General features: G+C 45.7%; 1 protein-coding gene across 1 annotated transcript; it reads right to left on the bottom strand.

The window, feature by feature from the left end:
* Window positions 1–7,818: 7,818 nt before the first annotated feature.
* LOC134391903 (acyl-CoA (8-3)-desaturase-like) lies at window positions 7,819–9,200 on the bottom strand. Its single transcript, XM_063115826.1, has 3 exons — window positions 9,115–9,200; window positions 8,778–8,903; window positions 7,819–8,621 (listed from the first exon to the last, which is right to left on the bottom strand). The coding sequence occupies exons 1-3, from the start codon at window positions 9,198–9,200 to the stop codon at window positions 8,573–8,575; spliced, it is 261 nt and encodes an 86-aa protein (XP_062971896.1). The 3' UTR covers window positions 7,819–8,572.
* Between the last annotated feature and the right edge of the window lie 11,633 nt (window positions 9,201–20,833).

Genomic DNA, 20,833 nt, shown 5'->3' with positions numbered 1-20,833 from the left:
CAGGCCCGGCTGAATCCTCTGGACGGGCCGGCTCACAGCCAACAATGCGCGTGAGTGCTGCGCTGCGCCCGGTGCCCCTCTTAGCTTGGCGCTCTAGGCGGCCGCCTGAGTGGCCTCTATGGTAGCACCGGCCCTGATCTTAATCCAGGAAGTAACCATCAGGACAGTTTGCATCAGAAGGAGTAAACAGCCAAATGCACAAGCATCTCTGCCCGTCATGAGCAACCTGGGCAACAGTGAGAGAAAAGGAGAGGCACACCTTCTCCATCACATAGCTCTTCTAGTATCTGGTCAAGAGGGCAGGGCTTTATCTGTTGTGATGAAGAGGGAATGTCACCAGGTGCTGCATGCATACAAATAATACCTGCTGAAATTCCTTTGTCTATACAACTGTTAAAGATAGTAGAGCCCTGTTCTCCTTTTCATATGGTCACGCTACTCTACTATATTATGGGCCTAAAATATCAAAAAGGTGCTTAAGGCTAAAGGCTCCCGAGGAAAGGATTACTCATGTAAGTGTAAATGCTTGTGCCTTGATTCTGAAGCTTCAACCACAGATCTTCCATGCATGGTTGTACAGAGTAGAAATGCAGCTGGAATATGTAGGGCTGTTGGACATCATGCTGATAGACAGGTCCACAGAAACAGCTAAAAACATCAATGGATTTCGTAAAAAAAAAAAGGACTGCAAAGCTAAAACCTTAATAATACAGGGCTTAGCAGATTCACAGCTGATTGGAATCACTGCAAAATAAATGCAGTTAGCTCTGAAAAATCTGTATGGGAAAAAAGGGCTGCAAGATCAAATACAACTTTATAAATAATTGTTTTCTGCTCAGCTATGGGATTGGGTTTGCCCCTTAGAAAAGTGCTACATTTAATAGACAAACTCAGCACTACAGGAGGAACTTTAAATAATGAGCAAAGGGTTGCTATCCTATGGCTTCTTTACCAAATGAATATTTCCCACTGATTCTTGGCATGAATACAAAGATGAACTCAGACTTTAAAAATGTGCTCTTGACTTTAAAAAGGAGGCAGATAGCAGACAGATCTCACTCTCACATGAGAAAAATAATTAGGGCTGTGCATGGACTCCCCGATCCACTTCGGATCCCAATCCACAACTTTCAGATCGGGTCCGCTCCGCTCCACAATCATCCACTAGTGGTCCAGTCCGCTTTGCTGTGGAGCTCCAGATCCAAATCGGAGCTCTGTTTTCCCCCATAGACTTACATTGAAATCCAAATGCCTATAACTTTTTTTCTGTTAACATTAGAAACCTCAAGATCGGCAGCATGAGAGCTTATCCATGTATCCACCTTCATGCCCAGTTGGAAGTCAATCCAAGCCTCCACTGATTTTTTGGAATTTTTGAAAATCCCCCATCCCATTTGAAGAAATCCAAATATCTCAGGGATTTTTAAAGCTGCAGACAGCTAAATGGGCTTTCCTTATTGATGGCCATTTCAAAGGAAATCCCAACATGCCATGAATTGGGGAGTAGATAAACCCTCCCCCCCTCCAACATTGGGATTGGAGGATGATCAGGTTTGGGAGTTGAATCTCCCTGTCATCTCTTAAAAAAAACCTTACCCCCTCCCGCTTTAAGCAATTCTAAACAAATTAATAGCAAGCAAACTGCAGGACAACAAAGTCTGAACATCTCCAGAAATGACCCCCAACCACCACTCTCTAAGCACAGCAAGTTTCAGGATGTGGGTTTCAAAACAAAAAAGTTATACGCTAATCTTTTCCGCAATGCAATCCTATGAGGAAAATCCAAAATGGCGGGCAGAGCGCTTCGTGAAAAGAGGATCAATTCACTTGTGTCCGCTTCTCTTCACTATGCTTCGCTAGCCCCCGACTCACTTCTCCTCTGCCTATAACAGAGGCGAAGCCCCCTCTTCGCTATTGGTTCTCCAAACCAAAGAGAAGCGGATCACAGCCCTAAAAATAATGCCTCTGAGACAAATTACATTGTAAAAAATAACAAAAGCACCAGGCTGCCATCTAGTGGTCATTGGTATAATTGCCAGAGGCAGGACATTTTAAAAAGACTGCCTGACTCCAACTAATGAGAATTTTCTGTTCAAATGAAGGATCAGTGCTGTGACCAGGAAAAGGAAGAAACAACATCATCATCATCAACAACAACAAAAACAACAGCAAAAACAACAACAAAAACAATTTTTTCACACCAGTCCAAGCAAAGGATTTTTTAATAACACAAACTAACTCAAGAGTTGCAATGTGGCTAATTGACAATGGGAATAGCTCACATGTGACATTTGATGAAAACTTCTTCAAAGAGTTAAACCCAAGTGAAGACAGAAAGGAGTTTCTAGGGTGACCAGATAACCCAGAAAACCCCAGACACCTCCGGAAAAATGGAGAACTCTGGGGCAACTGGGACTGGGCCCCAATTTACCAGGGAAAGCGATGAAGGATGTGTTCCTGGACTTCTGGGAACATGTCCTCCAGCCCTTGCTCCCAGTGCCAATCTGGCCTTCTCCTTGGCTGGTGCGTTCGTGCTGGCCAAGGAGAAGGCTGAGATCAGCGCTGGGAGGGCCTAGACTGATGCCTTCCTGGACTTCCCGGAACGCATCCTCCAGCTGCCTGCCCCAGCACCGATCTAGCCTTCTCCTGGGCTGGTGCAATTGCCAGGAGGAGGAGCAACAGCAGCAGCCAAAGAAGAAGAAGCAAGTAGCAGGTAAGACTAAGGTATGTGTGTGACACAGTGTATGGGTGAATAGGGTGCCTTGTTGTTCGAGTGAATGGATGTATGTTTGTGCATGTGTTTTGAAGTGGGTCATCCTGAGTGTGTGTGTGTACTGATGTCTGAATGGGATACTTGGTTGTTTGAGTGAATGTATGTGTGTGTGTGTGTGTGTGTGTGTGTGTGTGTTGGAGCGGGTGATCCTGTGTGTGTGCTGGCAGTGTGTGTGAGAAGGTGGGTGGGTGTATTGATGTTTGAATGGGATAGCTGGTTGTTTGAGTGAATGGATGTAAGTATGCATGTGATTTGGAGTGGGTAATCCTGAGTGTGTGTGTGTGCTTGTGTTTGCTTGCTGGCAGTGTGTGAGTATATTGATGTGATGATGTCTGAATGGGATGCCCTGCTTTGAGTGAATGGATGCATGTGCATGTTTGCAATGTGTGTGGGGGGTGGAGGGCTGTAGTTTTCTGTGTGTGAATTGAGGGGATGATTTGGAGGTGATATTCCTATTAGGGCTATGCTCTGCTTTGGTTTGTAGAAACGATAGCAGAGAGGCCTGATTCGCCTCCGCCAAAGGTGGAGAGGGATCGGGTTGGGGAAGCTGCGGATCGAGACAAAGCGGATCCTTTGCCTCGATCCAGAGCTCCGAAAAAAAGGTAAGTGTAGGGGGAGGGTGGCTTACCTGGTGCCCCCACAGTCTGTGCGGTGATGGCAGCAAAGCCAGGTAAGGGGGCAGGGGGCTTACCTGCTTCCGTCACGGTCCGACGGTGGCTTCAACTGAGGCCAAGACCTCAAACTGGAAGAGGCCGCTTTGAGGCCGAGGCCTCAGTTGAAGCCACCACTGGACCATGACAGAGGCAGATAAGTGGTGGGGGGAGGGGGCCTTATCTGCCTCCACTGCAATCCATGCCGCAATGGTGGCAGAGCTAGGTAAGGGGGCAGGGGCTTATCTGTCTCCGTCGCGGTCCGGCGGAGGCTTCAACTGAGGGCCAGGCCTCAGTTGAAGCTGCTGCTGGATCTCGATGGAGGTAGGTAAGTGGGGGGGAGGGGGGCCTTACCTGGATCCACTGCTGCTGCAGTCCATGCAGCGACGGCGGTGGAGCCAGGTAAGGGGGCAGTGGGGAAGAGGGCTTACCTGTCTCCAGTGTGGTCCAGCGCCAGCTTCAACTGAGGCCCAGGCCTCAAATCGGAAGAGCAGGCCTTGGCCGCAGCCTACTCTTCCAGTTTGAAGCCTGGCCCTCAGTTGAAGCCAGCGCCAGACCATGACGGAGGCAGGTAAGTGGTGGTTGTGCTGGTGGTGGATCTTACTTGGCTCCATTGGCCGATGTCCCTGCGGTCTGGCGGTGGCAGACAGTGGAGCCAGGTAAAGGGGGAGGGGGACTTAACTGCCCCCCATTTTGTCCCCCCTTCCCCACTTACATGCCGTCCACTGTGGAGGCAAGTAAGTGGGGAGGGGGGGCAAAAGGGCAGGCGAATCACAATCCGACCCTTTGGATCTTGCTCCGGGATCTGATCTGGAGCAGGTTGGGGGAGGGTCGGATCGGCACGAACTGGTTCGGGCCTGATCCGAAAGTTCCGGATTGGGCCGTGAAACGGTTACGGGGTGCTGGTGCACAGCCCTAATTCCTATTAAATAATGCATTTCCTCTCCAATTTGTTTGATGTAATTATTGGCCTGACATTTGTTTTGTAAAAATTGCTGATAATTGTTCATCTTTTTTTAAAAAAAATAAAAAATCAAATTAACAGGGTTGCCATTATCATCATCATCATCATCATCTATCTCTCTTTTCTTGCTCATGGTGGTTTTTCTAGATGAACATGACAGGCTTTACCAAGTCATGCTGTAATAGTCCTAGACGTGGGCGGCTGGGAGCGCAGACTGGGTGCCGGGACCCGGGAGAGCAAAGGTGTACAGAGACTAACACACATACAAACTGTTTAGGATAGAGCAGTTTACTGGTATAACCACGACATGGCAGGAGCAATAGGCAGGGGCGAGGTTCTGTAGGCAACCCAGTGGCGGAGACCAGAGTCCAACAGGGCCCATGGTAGTAGCAAGTCCAGGGCCGATCAAGGGTTCAAGGGTAAGGTCAAACCTGGGTCCAGACAGGGCCAGAAGCAAGGGTGCAGTCCAGGGCACAGTCCAAGGTCCAAATAATCAAGATGTGGCAGAGGCAAGAGCAGGAGCATAGTCCAGAGAGCAGTCCAAGGTCAGGAACAGACAAGGCATCAGGAAACCAGGAACAGGAGTCAAGCGCCACAGAAACGGTGTTGCTGTGGCAAATGCTGGAGTCACAATGTGGTTCTTAAATAGCCCTGACTCTAGCTGCTCCCAGCTGCTCTGAATTACCCTATCATGAACTGCTGCTGGCCAGGGCCTGAGTTCTGCCAGCACTCTGCAGCAGAGCAGCCCTTTGAGCGCAGACCTGGATCCTGTAAGCACTCATCAATAGTACCTGATCATGACACATGCTGACTTTTACTGATTTAGAAATTTCCTGACTATTGAACATATTTTAAGTATGACTGCTTTCTGGATGTTGGCACCAGGCATATGTTCTGGTAGGCCTAATTTCTGAAGGTTTTCAGTAAAGAATAATAATGATGTGATGCTGGTGACCAATGTGACTAACAGAATAATTGTAACTTTTTCCTGTTGCCATCGTTCTTTAACTTCCATAGCCAGTGGTGTATATTTTTCTCTCTTGTCCTCTTTCTTTTCTGCAACATTTCTGTCACTAGGTATTGCTATGTCAATGAAGTAGGTGTGTTTTTCTTTGTTGTTTTTGACTGCTATGTCTGGTTGAAGTTGGAACAAGCTAAGAAGTGCTAGCCTTAAGTCCATTTTGTTCCATGGCTAATGTTATACTCTTTCTCAATGCTTGGTTGTTGTACTAGATTTTTCTGTACTTGTCCTGCTTCATTTGTTTAGTGGTAGTAGTATGCTGAATGTGTGAGTATAGATATGAGAAAGGTGATGGGGAAAGAGTGTTAAATGTTAGGAAAGGTGAGACTATGGTCATCCAATAAAGGACTTGCAGTCAGAAAAGATATTTGAGGGAAGGGGAGACTGTAGCACACAGAGTATAGCAAAAGCTTCAAAGTATGGCAAAAGCTACAAAAGTAAGAATGAGTAAAGATAATTTCAGATACATTGAATCTCTCACTTGTTCTTTATTTCAGTGATTTTAACATTAAGATGTTATGTAGAACAGGTTTGTCTTAATTGTGTGCTGTAAAATCAGACATGTGACGAAGGCCATGTTTGGGTGGGCACGCCCCCTTGGGGGGCTGGACATGTTGGTGGGCACGCCCCTTTGGGGGCTAGATATGTTGGTGAGCACATCCTCTTGGGGGCAGCCATGTTGTCCTCCTTTTTGGTTTCCAAAATATGGTCACCTGATTCTAGTAGAGGGAAACTCTGTAGTCAGAAAGCTCCATCACACTGGGAGTTAACACGTTCCCTACCTCCACTTCCCCACCAGTGTTTTCATTCCTCAGTTACTTCCTCTTTTCAAAAAAGAGGAAGTACAGAATGAGCACGAGGCCCATTGAGTCCACTGTTCAAATGGCGCTGCTTCTCCTGCACACAGCAGGAGAGAGCAGGAATTCCAAGTTTAAAAAAACATTGAACTTAATGAGGGTTTTTTTTGGTCACGTTAGGTAGGCCAGGAGGGGCGGGAGGTGCACAGGAGGCAGACAGCATCATGTGAGGGACCTCAGCAAACTCTGTGAGTGCCCAGTAACGAGTGTGCAATGAAACGCTCGTCGGATGGAGCTTATAAAGGGGAGTGGAAAAGGGATGCTAAGCTGCAACTCAGAGGATGGGAATAATTTAATACAAATGAAAGATACCATGCATATTCCAGAAGGGGTGATCTCATCTGGGTACAGCGGATTTGGTAGTGAAGTCCCACTCCTTGGGCTTATTATCCTAGGCATGAAGGGATAATAGGGGAAAGCCTAGGTAAAGGAAGGGTGGATTTTGCAGACCCCCTTTCAAATATTGAAAGCTTTGTAAGGTCTAAATCCATTGCATTATAGGAGGTGAGTATTTGTCTTTCCACTATTGTCATAGCAGTCTTTTAGCTGTCAAAAGGGTGCAGAGAGTCCATTCATGCTGTCCATTTGTTAATTACCATGAAGCAGGTAAATAATTTAAAAGAGCATGAATATTAAAGACCATTCCAATAAAGCATGTTTCCATCTAATAATTTCCTCGCAAAAAGAAGCAACTACTGGACTTTGCCAAAACCTATGCTTAAAAGAAGCATTAGCTGTATTGCACTGCCAGCAATTATCTGAATTAGACAATCACCATTATTATTATTATTATTATTATTATTATTATTATTATTATTATTATTATTATTGATAGCATTTGTATACTGTGCAATAGCCAAAGATCTCTCGGTGGTTTACATAAGTTTAAAACACTTAAAAACAATATACAAAAATACCCCCCCCCAATATACAATATTCACATATATTTAAAACCGCTATAACAATGTTAAAAAGCTATGAGCCTAAAAAACAGACCCAAGCTCATCACATATTGCTAAATGCCTGGGAGAAAAGAAAAGTCTTAACCTGGTGCCAAAATGATAACAATGTTGGCGCCAGGTGGGTCTCGTCCGGGAGATCGTTCCACAGTTGAGGGGCTACCATACAGAAGGCCCTCTCCCTTGTTGCCGTCCTCCAAGCTTCCCTCGTAGTACACACCCAGAGGACGACCTTAGATGTTGAATGTAGTGTTCGGGTAAGTTCATGTCAGTAAAGGCGTTCCATCTGGTATTGAGGTCCCAAGCTTTGTAAGGCTTCATAAGTTAAAACCAGCACCTTGAATCAGGCTCAGAAACATATAAGCAGCCAATGCATGTGGGCCAGAGTAGGTCTTATATGCTCAAACCTTCTGGTCCCTGTTATTAATCTGGCTGCTGCATTTTGCACAAGCCACAGCTTCCAAATCATCTTCAAAGGCAGCCCCATGTAGAGTGCATTGCAGTAATCTAATGTAGAGGTTACCAGAGCATAGACAACTGAAGCCAGGACAACTCAAGGACCTTGACCAGGAATGGAACATTAGCTACTGGCCTATAGCTATTAAGATTTTCCGGGCCTAGGGAAGATTACTTCAGGAGTGGTCTCACTACCGCCTCTTTCACGTGGCCCGGGACCACTCCCTCTCACAAAGAGACATTAATCACTTCCCTGGCCCAGCCAGTTGTTCCATCCCTGCTAGCTTTTTTGGCCAAGAGGGGCAAGGATCCAATACTGAGGTGGCTGCACAAACCTGTCCAAGCACCTTGTCAATGTCCTCAAGCTGCACAAACTGAAACTCATCCAAGAAAACTGGACAAGACTGTGGTCTGGATACCTCGCCCGATTCACCTGCTATAAAGAGACATTGTGGTGTCCAATAGACATGTAGCATTTTTGTTTGCTTGTTTGTTGAATAAGATACATGGATGTGAAAGATAGATGCCTAAGCAGTGATCCACAGATTAGACATTTTGTGATGGTGCCCACAGTAGTATCTCAAATTCCCAGATGTGCCCATGGATCCAAAAAGGTTGGGGACCCCTGATGTAAAACATAAAGTGACATGGCACCTGAGAAGCATCCTGCTCTCTGAGAACATCTTTCTCTCTCAGGTTCAGCCTTCCATTCATGAAGCCGAAGAGATTAACCAATCAAGATATCTATGCAGAAGGGGAAACCAAGCTATTCACAGTTTGCTGCTAGGATTCTCCTATTCTCTGGATGGTTAAACTTATATTTTCCTATCAAATCCATTTGCTGTGTGGTGGGTTTGTGGTAGATTCCATCCCAAAGTCCTCCCTGTTCTTATCAGTGGAGATAAGCACCCTGCCAGAGTTCCCCTGACTCCTTCAGAGACCTACAAAGAGGAAAAGAGGTCTCATTAATCAGCAATATTTCACCCTTCCTCCTCCCACCACCACATGATCACCATGCTGTTGTCCAATACCTGACTGGTCCTCCCCCCGTGATGCTCCTCCAACTGCTCCCCCCCCACAAGTTAATGGGCACTTACTGCAGTATATCTGCAAAGGCCGTGAGCATGGGTTTGCACAGGTACTTAATCCCATGCTTGGCACAGAGGGATTTCACCAGCGGAGCCACCTTCCAGTAATTGTGGCGAGGCATCGTCGGGAAAAGGCTGTGGAAAGAGAAGGAGTGAGGAGGATGTCCAGTGAGGATCGGAGACCCATCAGTGAGTCAAAAGCATCCCATCTCTGTTGAAGGTCCCAAGCCCTTTAATGCCCGATAGGAGTGTGGCCTGTCATTTCCATGGAAGGATTTTCCCAAGGCACGTTCACACTAAATAATTTTTCAGTATCACCTTCTCTCTTGATATATCTCATACTTACTGGTGCTCAATTTGGAAGTTCAGGTGCCCGGAGAACCAGTCATTGAACCTGGAATGATCCACATTACATGTAGCTTTACATAACATTTTTCACTTTTACACATTACATTTTTCACTTTTACTCTGTCCCCAGCTGGTAAGGTATTCTGGCCTGGCTAATAATGTGTTCTGCCTTGAGGGCAGCAGCCCAGCCCTTCATGCATCATCTTGTTACTGGAAGGTAGATTTTAGGGGAGGGGAAAGGATGGGTGGGGTAGCTCAGAATGGGCCAATGTTATCCAAGAGGCTTGTCAAAATTCAGACAGGTTTTGGTTTGGATCATCAAAAGCTTATCATTTCCAGAGGGAGTGTGTATATTTCCAGAAGGGTGTGCTAGATTCTTAACTGTGTCACTTCCAAATCTAATCAGAATACACCCTATGGTGTCATAACCTGCTATCACATTCATGCCAGCACATGTTCATTCATGCCTGATAAAATCAATAGCTACCTTTCCAAATCATCAAATAAACCTGATGTTAGTCCTCTAAGGTGCTTCAGTAGTTATTGAGTATGTGCTGTTAGAAACTGACAGAGGTATTTCTGAATTTCAGCCATGTGAATGGTGCCTGTTCCCATGAGCAGTGCATGACTATTAAGTTTCTATGAAGTGTTTGACACCTTCAGAAATGGAAATTTTAAGTACTTCCTCACAAATGTCACTATCACTGCTGCATTAGAAGTCTACAGTGCATATCTAAGATATGAGGAGAGTGCCATGGAGCCAAAAATATTATGTTAGAACCTTCCTGGGCATTACTATGTTCTCAGCAGATTCTGCTTTTCACAACTGCACAGTCCAGATATAAATGGCATCTATTTTAAAGGGAAGACATTGAAGAGCATCCCTTTTGAAATCTAGGTTGAATGGAAGGAATGGCATAAACATCTCAGTTGTCAATCCTTCAGAGGCCATTCAGCTTGCTGGCCCGCCCCATCCCCCCTGTCTGGGCTGATGATGACCAATCAGGGGTTGCCATCGACCCAGCCACACCTCCTCTGAAACTTTGGAGCAAGGCAACAGACGCAGATGTACTGTCATCGCCTTGCTCCACAGAAAAACGTTGGGGAAAGTCCTCAACTTTTTAAATTCAGACCTTTGTGGGGGAAACCCTGGGATGGCTCAAGTAAAGGCTACTAGGGCTGTGCTCTACTCCATTTTGGGTCGTAGAAGCGGGAGCAGAGCGACCCGATTCACTTCCGCCAAAGGAGGATACGAATCGAGTTGGGGGCAGCAGAGCGATGCGGAGCAGTTTGCTCATTTGCGGAGCACTCTGCATGGTTTCGGAGCGCTGTCCTCCATTTTGGACATTTTTTTTACATAGGGCAAAAAAAGCCTATAACTTCTTTGTTTTTAAAGCTAGATCCCTGAAAATTAGTGTGAGAAATTGATGATTGGGGGTCATTTGTGTAGATTTTCAAAAACAGACATTCAGCACTTGGGTTGCTATTAATTCTTATGAAATGGTTAAAAGCGGGAGGGGGAAAACCTTTTTTTCAGCGTTGATAGACAGTTTCATCTCCCAATCATGATAAGTGATCAGCCCATGTGAAGCATCCTCCAATCCCAATGTTGGGGCGGGGGGGGGGGGAGAGAGAATAAGCAAAAAGGGATACTTAGTAACTTTTCTTTCTTTGTCTTTGGGTCAAACTTTTTTCAGTGTGTAATGGATTGGTGAAGCAGTAGCCTGAGCAAACTCACACACAACCTTAAATAATATACAAAGTAAAATAACAGACAGGCAACACAGCACTGCAAGGTACCCACAATAACCTTGGTGAACAACTGAATAGAAGTGGTGCAAGTGGATGATGTGCTGTACGGCATGTGGACATACCCAGTGTCCACTGCCCTTGGGGGTAATCAGAACCCTCCAAAGGGGAACCAGTGGAAACCAATGAGTTGCACGAGTTGATGTGTGATGTGTGGCTTCTCAGAAGCAGGCACCTAGACAGGACCAGCCAAAGGACTGGTGGTACAGTCCACTGTTTCCATGGCACTGGGCATGTCCACTTTCCCATACTGGTAATAAAGTCAGTCAGCCTTTTTGTTCTAATTCTTGTTGTGATGATGATGATGATGATGATGATGATGATGATGATGATGATTTAATAATGGCTGTGTATTCAATCAACTCTGAAGCAAGGAGCACAAAGCTGTACTGTTATCCTGCTAGCCTCCTATTATTTATGGGATGTAAAGGCATCTCTCTGTGCTGTTCCCGGCTCACAGGGCTGGTTTGTGTTTCTGCCTTTGAATGGCCTGGAAACAATCCTTGGCTCACTGGCTTGTGCCCGCAGAGCTGTCTGCTGCCTGCTCGCCTACCCACCTCCCTGGGTTCCTGCATTGTGGGTTAGCCGCATCTGGTGGGATTTACCCACAGATGTATTGCTTACTTGTGCATTGCATAGCACCTACCTGCCAGCCTCCTCCACCTCTCTGCCCTCCTGGTGCCAGGGTGATGTAGATGGGCGTTTACTAACAGGGACTGGCCGGCGAGACCACAATACGCCAGTCCTTTTGCAACTTCATTGGCTGCCCGTCCAGGTCCGGGCCCGATTCAAAGTGCTGGTATTGACATTCAAAGCCCTAAACAGTTTGGGGCCAGATTATTTGAAGGAACGCCTCCTCCCATATGTACCTGCCTGGACCTTAAGATCATCCACAGGGGCCCTTCTCTGTGAGTCCCTGCCAAAGGAAGTGAGGCAGGTGGCTACTAGGAGGAGGGCTTTCTCCGCTGTGGCACCCCAGCTATGGAATGAGCTCTCCAGAGAGGTCTGCCTGGTGCCTACACTGTACTCCTTTCATTGCCAGCTGAAGACCTTTTTATTCTTTCAGTATTTTAACACTTAATTTTAACTTAAATTTAAATTTTACTTTTCTAACTCTGTATTTTAATCTTATATCAATTCTTGCTGTGTAGTTTTATCCTGGTTGTGCTTTTTATACTGTATTTTGTATTTGTGTTTTTAGACTGTTGGCTGTTTTATTATGGTTTTAATTTTTGTGAACTGCCCAGAGAGCTTCGACTATTGGGCGGTATAAAAATGTAATAAATAAAATTGATCCCACCGGCTCTTGTCCTACTCCACCAAGAAGCATTTGGTGTTATTGATAGTGACAAACAATAGCTAGATTTTGGATCCTGTGCACAATAGAAGAGGTACTCACAGACAAAGTATTTGTGCTAGTGCTGGTAAGGCATGTATTGCCTTTTCTTCTTTCCAAGCTGCAAATGGGGAGTAGAAACAGTAATTAAGCTAAGGGGAAAACATACCTCATGCTAGGGTTGGTAAATTCTCTTCTTCACAGTTCAAGGGGAAAGAAACGGCAACAAAATTTGACCTATCATGAATAATGATGGGTGTCAGATATAAGTCGTATATGGTAGATTTCTTAAGAATGGTTTTAGAATGTAAATGTCTCTGCAAGCTTATCGCTGCTAGAATTTCTCACAGGAGTAGCTCTCTCACTCTCTTTCGTGGCTTTGCAGTTGTAAAAGGTTTCTCTGGGAACTTGGGTATGGTAAAAAGGTAGGGGCTACTGTTTAGGAGTGTCACCCTGATTGTAGTGTCACTTTAGTGGGTTGTGCAGTCTTGCCCTGTTGGCACATGGGCATATTTTACAAGTCACAGGTCTTGTGTCTGTCAAGTGGCTTTGAATAGGCCAGGCCGCTAATCTATAAGAAGGGGGAGCAAGACTGAAGAGCCTTGCAAGGTTTCATCTCTCGACGCAAAGCCTGAAATCCCTCCTGCCTAGAACCATCTCCGATTTAGACTTTGGCCCTTTCTACACTTAGGATTTTTCCAGGAATCATCCCTGGATCATCCCTGTGTGTCCAAATGACACACAGGGGATCCTGGGATCAGGGAAGGATGATCCCTCCCTTTCCCCGGGATAATTGAGACCTCAGTTATCCCAGTTTTACCCGCGGTTCCAGGACAATCCCGAGGACCGCAGGTGGTGTAGGCGCCCATCCCGGCTTCTTTGCTCTTCCCCGCAAGTAGCAGGGGTCATCAGAGGGAAGGAGCTGGGACGGTGGGGGGGGGGAGTCCAGGGCCATTGGGGGTGGGGTAGGGAGCAGGTTTGGGGCTTTTTTATTTTATTTTTTTACTTCAGTTTCACTGGAGCACAAGTGCACTCCAGCTCCTCACGCGATGTCCCTCCTCCCATCCCAGATGTTGCGCTGGCCATTTGCACCCAGGGGACAATCCTGGAAGAAGCTAAGTCTGGGATCGCCCTTTGAAAGCACTCTGCACATGGACCTGCTATTATTATTTATTTGTCTCCATCATAATTAGCATTATATTGAACGGAAGAGCTGTGTGATGGAGAAGGTATGTTTTTCCTTTTCTCTCACTGTTGCCCAGGTTGCTCATCAGGGGCAGAGATGCTTGTGCAGTTGGCTGTTTGCTCTTTCTGATGCAAACTGACCTGATCTGCACCTCCTGGACAGGTGCACATCGGAACATAGATTTTGCACTTCTCTGAATATTGTGATGCAGTTCTTGGTTAAAAAAAAGAGAGCATAGGACTATACAAATGCATATTGTAGGATGTGATACATGTAGGAAAGTGTACTTTGAAAGAAAATACATTTAGAAATGCATACAAAATACTTTAAAACATGTATTTCAATTGCTATTTTATGCAGTTTTGATAAAAAAATAAAGCACAGTTTAATGTAGCAACAGGACGGAGCAGACTTATAAAACACACTTGCCAAGTTTACATGGATCAGAGGTAGATTGTTCTGTCTATCCCTTATTAAGTGTATGGATTCCTTTAATCTACTGTGTTTTCTTTTCTGTGGCTTGATGGTATTCCAAACCTTCAATTTACTCACCTCCACAGAGAGAGCTTTTCCCAGGCTGAACAGGAGTGGCTGCATGTTGAGGTCAGGGTCCTTTCGGTAGCAGTTGGGTTTTGCATGATGCTGATTGTGCATATGCCTCCACCAGCTAGTTGGCATACCCTGCATGTATAAACCCACAGCCTTTTCATTTATTCAAGGGAAGAAGCACATCATAACCATAGTGTAGTGGCTAAGGGTGTGAGTTGTTCAATCACTCTTTTATCAACTTCGGCTCACCAGAAGCAGTATCAGGATGACAATCCCAGTCTACGTTAAAGAGCTATTGTAAGGATGAATGTGATCTAATTAAAACACTTGGAATGATTGAAATGTGCTGTATACATACATACTACAGCTGTTTATTTTTCATCATCATCATCATCATCATCACCACCACCACCACTACCACAATTCAAGCCCTCTGGCTCCAATAGAATGCAACCAGGACAGTGCTATTTATATGTCACTCACAGCAATTACATTTTTTAAATTTATGTATTACACTTATATCTTGTCTCTCATCCATGGAAGACAAGGCTGTGTGAATAGAGTTTAAAAGTAATTTCCGATCTAGTCTCTGACCAGAACTAGACCCATTTTGCTTCAACACATTTCCTGCATATGAACCAAAAACACACACCATAAAATCCTCCCAATCTCCATATTGGATTCTTACCTTTAGCACTGCCATCAAAGTGAATTGATACAATCCATTCCATTTGGGCTTCTCAAAAATGGAAATATGCCCAAGATCATGCTGAAAAAAATGCATACTGGATCTGGAAGGCAAAATACAACATCAAGATAGGATGATTCAGGGATATTGACAGCAGCTACCTTATGTCTAGGCCAGGGATGGACAGAAGATAGATCTCAGGATGTTTTGGACTTAAATCCCAGAAGTCCTTTATTATTATTATTATTTATTTATATAGCACCATCAATGTACATGGTGCTGTACAGATTACACAGTAAATAGCAAGACCCTGCCGCATAGGCTTACAATCTGGATGACCAGCATGGACAATGGTCAGGAATGCTGGGAGCTGAAATCCAAAATACCTGGAGATTTACTTTATGCCCACCCCTGGTCTAGGCTCCCAAACAGTTGGAAATGAAGCTGTACAGAACCATTGACTTTCATCCTAAACCTTCCTGATTTCCGTAGGACTAATAGTAATATAGGGAAGGGCTCTCTGTCCCTCTGCACAGCCATGTACTTCATTCAGGTGACACTGGCACATGGGCACATGAAAAGACTTGCCCTACAAACAGAACATATCAAAATCCAAACACAACTGAAGAGTGAAATGGAAGCTTTTAAACATTACAGAAAGGAGGAATTGTAAAATGGAAAGGGAACTATTGTGGAAGTCCAAAAGAAATGAGATTGGAGGAAACATGAGTGCAAAATCAAAGAGAAAGTTGAGAAAGGAAAACATGCTGCAATTTTGCATAGTAGATGTGTGACTGTGAGCAATTCCTTCCTGCACATGCATGAACAAGATTGCCAATTTGAGGGCTCCATCACACCAGCGTTTAATCGCAATATCATGCCTGGTTTGCAGTTTTGCGGCATGACACTCAGATGACGTCATGCCTGTCCTGCAGACACCCCATCTCTTCCCCTCCCTTTTTCATGTTTTCCTAGAATGGAGAAAGCATGGATTATTTTCCCCAAATGGAATTAAAGTGCCCTTCAGCCCCCGTGTAGTGCCGTACGCTCACTATTTCCTTTGTTGAGGGAGTGTACTTTAAAGGGTGAGCTTGCTGACAAAAGAGGAGGGCAGGGCGGTTCATGTCCTCCATGCCCGCGTTGAACCAGGTTTGTGCTGAGCCAGTCTAACATGCTTCTGCTGCTCCAACCTTACCCTCCTTGCCTGCAGCTCCCTCCTTTTAAAGATAAAGTGATGAAACCTGGGACTGTGAGAGCTCTCAATTAGGCTTTGGGCATGCCAAGTTTGAATCGGATTGATTTGTCCCTAGATTTTTTTTAGAATTTTTTAATTCCCCCCTCCCCATCATTCCTTCCCATTAACACACACACACACACACCTACCTCCAATTCTGTGCAGCGGTAGTTTAAGATAGGCATGTGCTCCGCTCCGATTAGAAGCGTAGAAGCAGTAGTGAATTGGCCTGCTCCGCCTTGCCCAGAGGCAGAGTAGAAGCGGACCGTGGACCCCTAGAAGCAAGGCGAAGAGAAGCACCCATTTTCGGAGCGCTTCTCTTTCCGCGGACCGCTCCGATCGCCATCTTGAAACGTTTAGCCCATAGGATTGCATTGCGGAAAAGAATCGCGGATAACTGGGTTGTTTTTGAAGCTATCGTTCTGAAAATTCTTGTGCTCACAGAGTTGTGGATGGGGGTCATTTTGAGACTACTCTCACCTCTCTGTGTCGTGCGGGTCGCGTGCTATATTTTTTTAAAAAATCGGGTACATTTACAATACAAACGGTAGGGTAAACCGGCTGCGGCGTGGCGGGGTTTATTTGAAGCGATGACAGGCACATTCAACTCCCAATCCTGATGAGAATTGATCACCTCATGAAGCATCATCCTCCAATCCCAGCGTTTGAGGCGGGGACTAAGCCAGAGTCACCCTCACAGTCAGAGAGCTCTCAGCCTCTTGTGGGTTTAGCGTTCGTTGGGAGAGGGTCTACTTAGTGAGCTGCTGCTGTGTACTTTGGAGATAGATTAGGATTTTAGCTTGGCGTGTGTGTTTGTTTGCTTCTTTCTGACTTTTAGCTTAGTTTGCCCTGTGTTTTTCCCTTACTTTGATTTAATATAAACTTTATTTTTAAATTTTGGAGTGTGTGTTTGTTTGTTTGTTTGGTTGTCCCCCCCTCCCCTCTCTTAAAGCCTGATTGTGTTTGCTCTTCCTTCTGCTTTTGTGAAAGCTTTTTTTTAAAAGCATACACACACTTCTTGTCCCATTTCCCTACATTTATTAGTAATATTCTTAAACATATTATTATATTCTTATACATATTCTTAGTAGTATATTAGTATATTCTTATACATATTATTAGTAGTATTAATATTTTATTCTTCTTATACATATTAATAGTAGTGTTTGGTTGGTTCGTTTCCACCCTCCCCTCTCTTAAAGCCTGATTGTGTTTGATCTTCCTTCTTCCTTCTATCTATATACAAAAAAATACCAAAAAATACCAAAAAAATATTATTCTCTTTTTCTTCTCTGTGTAACTTGGACTGTGAGTGTGCTGTGTGTGCACTGCTTTTGTGAAGTGTAACAGCCACAGATTGAGCATTTTGGGGAAAGCATACACACACTTCTTGTCCCATTTCCCTACATTTATTAATAATATTCTTAAACATATTATTATATTCTTATACATATTCTTAGTAGTATATTAGTATATTCTTATACATATTATTAGTAGTATTAATATTTTATTAGTCATCATGAGAAGAGGGAGCAGGCATGCTGAAAGCAGCAAGGCTCAGGCTGGCACCAGCAGTAAGCAGCAGGCTGCCTCTCCTGCTGTGAAAATCAAACGGGCAACTCCTTGGCTGGCTGCTCCGCAACAGAAGCAGGACAAGCAGCAGGCAGAGCCACTCTCTTCTGCAACTTGTGCCCGGCGTTCTCTTTTTGAGGGTGGGAATGGGAAAAGTGCCCCTTTGCAAGAGGCAGGTGGCAGCAGTGCCATTAGAGTAGGAGTAGGAGTATCTCCTTCATTATCCTTTGAGCCCACGAGCCTGCTGATGGACCTAGACGAGGTCCTCAGCACAGTGGAGGGGGAGGAGAAGGAGGTGGTGGTCCTCCAGGATGTGGGGGCTGAGGAGGAGCAGCAGCAGGCCGAGGCTCTCTCCCCAGTCTCATCCCACCCCTCTTCCGCTGCCACCCCTGTTTCTGTGTCAACACCAGAGAGCTCAGGCGGGCAATTGGTGTCACCATGGAAGCGAAAGACAAGTATAGTGTGGGGCCACTTTGAGGTGGGAGCGGATCCCCGCTTTGCTGTCTGTCGCCACTGCAAACTCACCCTAAGCAGGGGTTCATCGACAGGGCATTATGGAACCAGCAGCATGAAGATGCATCTTCAGAGGCAGCACCAGTCGGTCTTGCTGGGGAAAGAGGTGGGCAAGGCGACTGGTTCCAGGGGAAAGCCAAAGGCTGCTGCTGGCACTGCCACTCTAAGCTCTCCATCTCCCATCCCCACAAGGGTTAGGCAGGCAACCCTGCAGGACATGGGGTGGGGGAAGTATGGACCCACAAGATGGCGTTTTCCAACGCCCACCCAGGGTGCTACTGTGGTGGGGCATCTGCCGGGACTGACTCCTCTCCAATACTAGATCTATGACATGTCACTCTGCCTGCCCCTCTGCTAGCCTGTCCTCCTCGGTGACCGACTCGCTGGGATGGTTTGCGTTTGCAATGCGTGACTAACTGCAGTGCTGGCTTAGAAAGCAGCCATCCTTGCCTCACTTCCTTGTGCCCCCAGAAATGCCCGCTGCCTGCCTGCCCGCCTCCCCCGGGGTGCTGCTGTGGTGGGGCATCTGCCAGGACTGACTCCTTGCCTGCTCTGCCTGCCTCTCTGCCCGCCTGGTGCCTGGGAGATGGGCTTTGCGGTTCGTGCCCAGCACCCTCCGGCACGCTTGCTCCCAGTCGTCCTCCTCTGTGCCCCTCAATGCGTAACTGCTGGCTTAGAAAGAAACAACCAGCCATCCTTGCCTCACTTGCTCCTTGCGCCCGTTTACGGGTTGGTTTGCTATGCGTTAGTGCTGCCTGCCTGCCTGCCTGCCTGCCTACCTGCCTGCCTTCCCTCCCTTCTCGCCTTCCCTCCCTTCTCCCTCACAATCGCAGGGATGGTGTATGTGTCTTGCTTTGACTCAGGGGAGAAATCCTTCCTGCGCTCACTTAGACTTTATCAAGTTCAATAATCCATTTTTCAAGTGTGGAAGAAGATTTAGGGTTATCTCATGGCATGTTGGGATTTCCTTTCAACTGGCCCCATTGAGCTGTCTGCATTGCAACTTTAATCCCTGACATACTGGAGTGCCCGATTTTCAAAACTTCCCCTAACATCAGGGGATGATGGGATTGCCTTGAAACTTGGCATCCATGTGGACACATGGGTAAGCTGTCATGGGACCAAAGGATAGGTTTCTGATGTGCAAATTGACGTAGTTGTAGAATGGGACTTGATTTGGGGTGCCAAAAATCAGGGGATGATGGGATTGCCTTGAGTCTGGGCGTCCATGTGGACACATGGATAAGCTGTCATGGTGCCAAGTTTGAGGTTTCTAACATGCAAATTGACGGAGCTATCCCAAGGGGTCTGAATGGGGTGCCCGATTTTCAAAAATTCCCCAAAAATCAGGGGATGATGGGATTGCCTTGAAACTTGGCGTCCATGTGTATACATCCATGAGGTGTCATGGTGCCAAACATGAGGTTTCTAACTTGAACAGAAAAAAAGTTGTTTACTTTTTTAGCTTTCAATGCAACCCTATGGGGGGGAAAACGGAGCTCCGATCCGGATCTGGAGCTCCGAGCAGAGCGGAACGGAAATGGGCGGAGCGGGGGCGGGGCGAAGCGGCCCGATCTGAAAATCGCGGATCTGGAAGTGAAGCGGAGCGGGGGGTCTGTGCACACCCCTAGTTTAAGACAGAATTGGAGGTGTGTGTGTTCATGTTCAATGGAGCACGTTTATTGCCTGCGCTTTATTCCCTTACTCAAGAGTAAATCCCATTGATTTCAACTGCATTTATATCCAAGTCATACTAAAATCCAATGCATACTTGCCTTTGAGTAAACCCCATTGAACAGAGAGAGACTTACTTCTGAGTAAACACATATAGAACCGTCTCAGAAGCTTTTTTTTTTAAAAAAAAAAGTCTAAAGCAAAAAATGTCTAAAGCACTGGAGGAAAAGTGCTCTGCAACCTTATGCTTACTTCTGAAGTCTTACTTCTGTTTACTCAGAAGTAAATCTTTTTCCGGTCAATATTGTGTACTCAAAGGTAAGCATGCATCAGATTTTACTATTGCTTGGATGGAAATGGTGTTGAGATCAATGGGATTTACTCTTGAGTAAGGAAATCAATTCTGGGCAATAAACAAGTTCCATTGAACACACACACACACACACACACCCTCTGATTCTGCCTTAAACTGCCCCTGTGTTAATGGGAAGGAATGATTTAAGGAGAGGGGGAAGTCCTAGAAAATCAAGGGATAAACCAATCTGATTCAAACTTGGCATGCCTAAAGCCCTACTTAAGAGCTCTCACAGGCCCAGGTTTCATCTCTTTAGAAATGAGGGAGTTGTAAGAATTTTGGTTAATTCCCATAGGAGCACCAATTAGCAACAGGAGAAGGCTGCCACTTGATCACAATGTCCATCAATGACAAGAACCAATGAACTGAAGGGGGAAGGAGAAGGGGCAGGGCGGGTGCAATAGAAACGTGAAAGAAAACAAGCGAAAAGAGAGTTCACCAGTTTAATGAGTGCTTAATAGCACTTCAGTTGAAAAAATACATGAGCTGAAAGAGCGCAACAATGCATAGACGTGAAAGTGCCCCAGCACTCAACTTGCTAAGGAAACAGAGGGGGAAACTGCGGATAAAAAAGTAGGTGTGATGGAGCCCAAAGTGTGCTTTATTAATTGTGTACTGCTTCTGTGCACTGCACAACCCTAAAACACACAAACATACAAGTATGAGAAGAAGACACTTGTAACTTTGAAGCCAAGTGCTGCTGGGAAGGCTCAACTTTGAGGAAGGAGAGCTACAGCACATCAAACTGTTAAGGGGAAATCATCATCGTGCAACCCAGCCCTGAAAGGCAGGATGGGCAGG

This window comes from Elgaria multicarinata, chromosome 2 (genome assembly GCF_023053635.1).
Source record: "Elgaria multicarinata webbii isolate HBS135686 ecotype San Diego chromosome 2, rElgMul1.1.pri, whole genome shotgun sequence".
Lineage (NCBI taxonomy): Eukaryota > Metazoa > Chordata > Lepidosauria > Squamata > Anguidae > Elgaria > Elgaria multicarinata.
This window is presented reverse-complemented; position numbering and strand designations above follow the sequence as displayed.

Coding starts and splice junctions, on each gene's coding strand:
- LOC134391903 (XM_063115826.1), bottom strand. CDS start 9,200: ATGTTATGTAAAGCTACATGTAATGTGGATCATTCCAGGTTCAATGAC. Junction 8,904..9,114: donor AACTTCCAAATTGAGCACCA/GTAAGTATGAGA, acceptor CTCTTTCCACAG/CCTTTTCCCGACGATGCCTC. Junction 8,622..8,777: donor GCCTTTGCAGATATACTGCA/GTAAGTGCCCAT, acceptor TCCTCTTTGTAG/GTCTCTGAAGGAGTCAGGGG.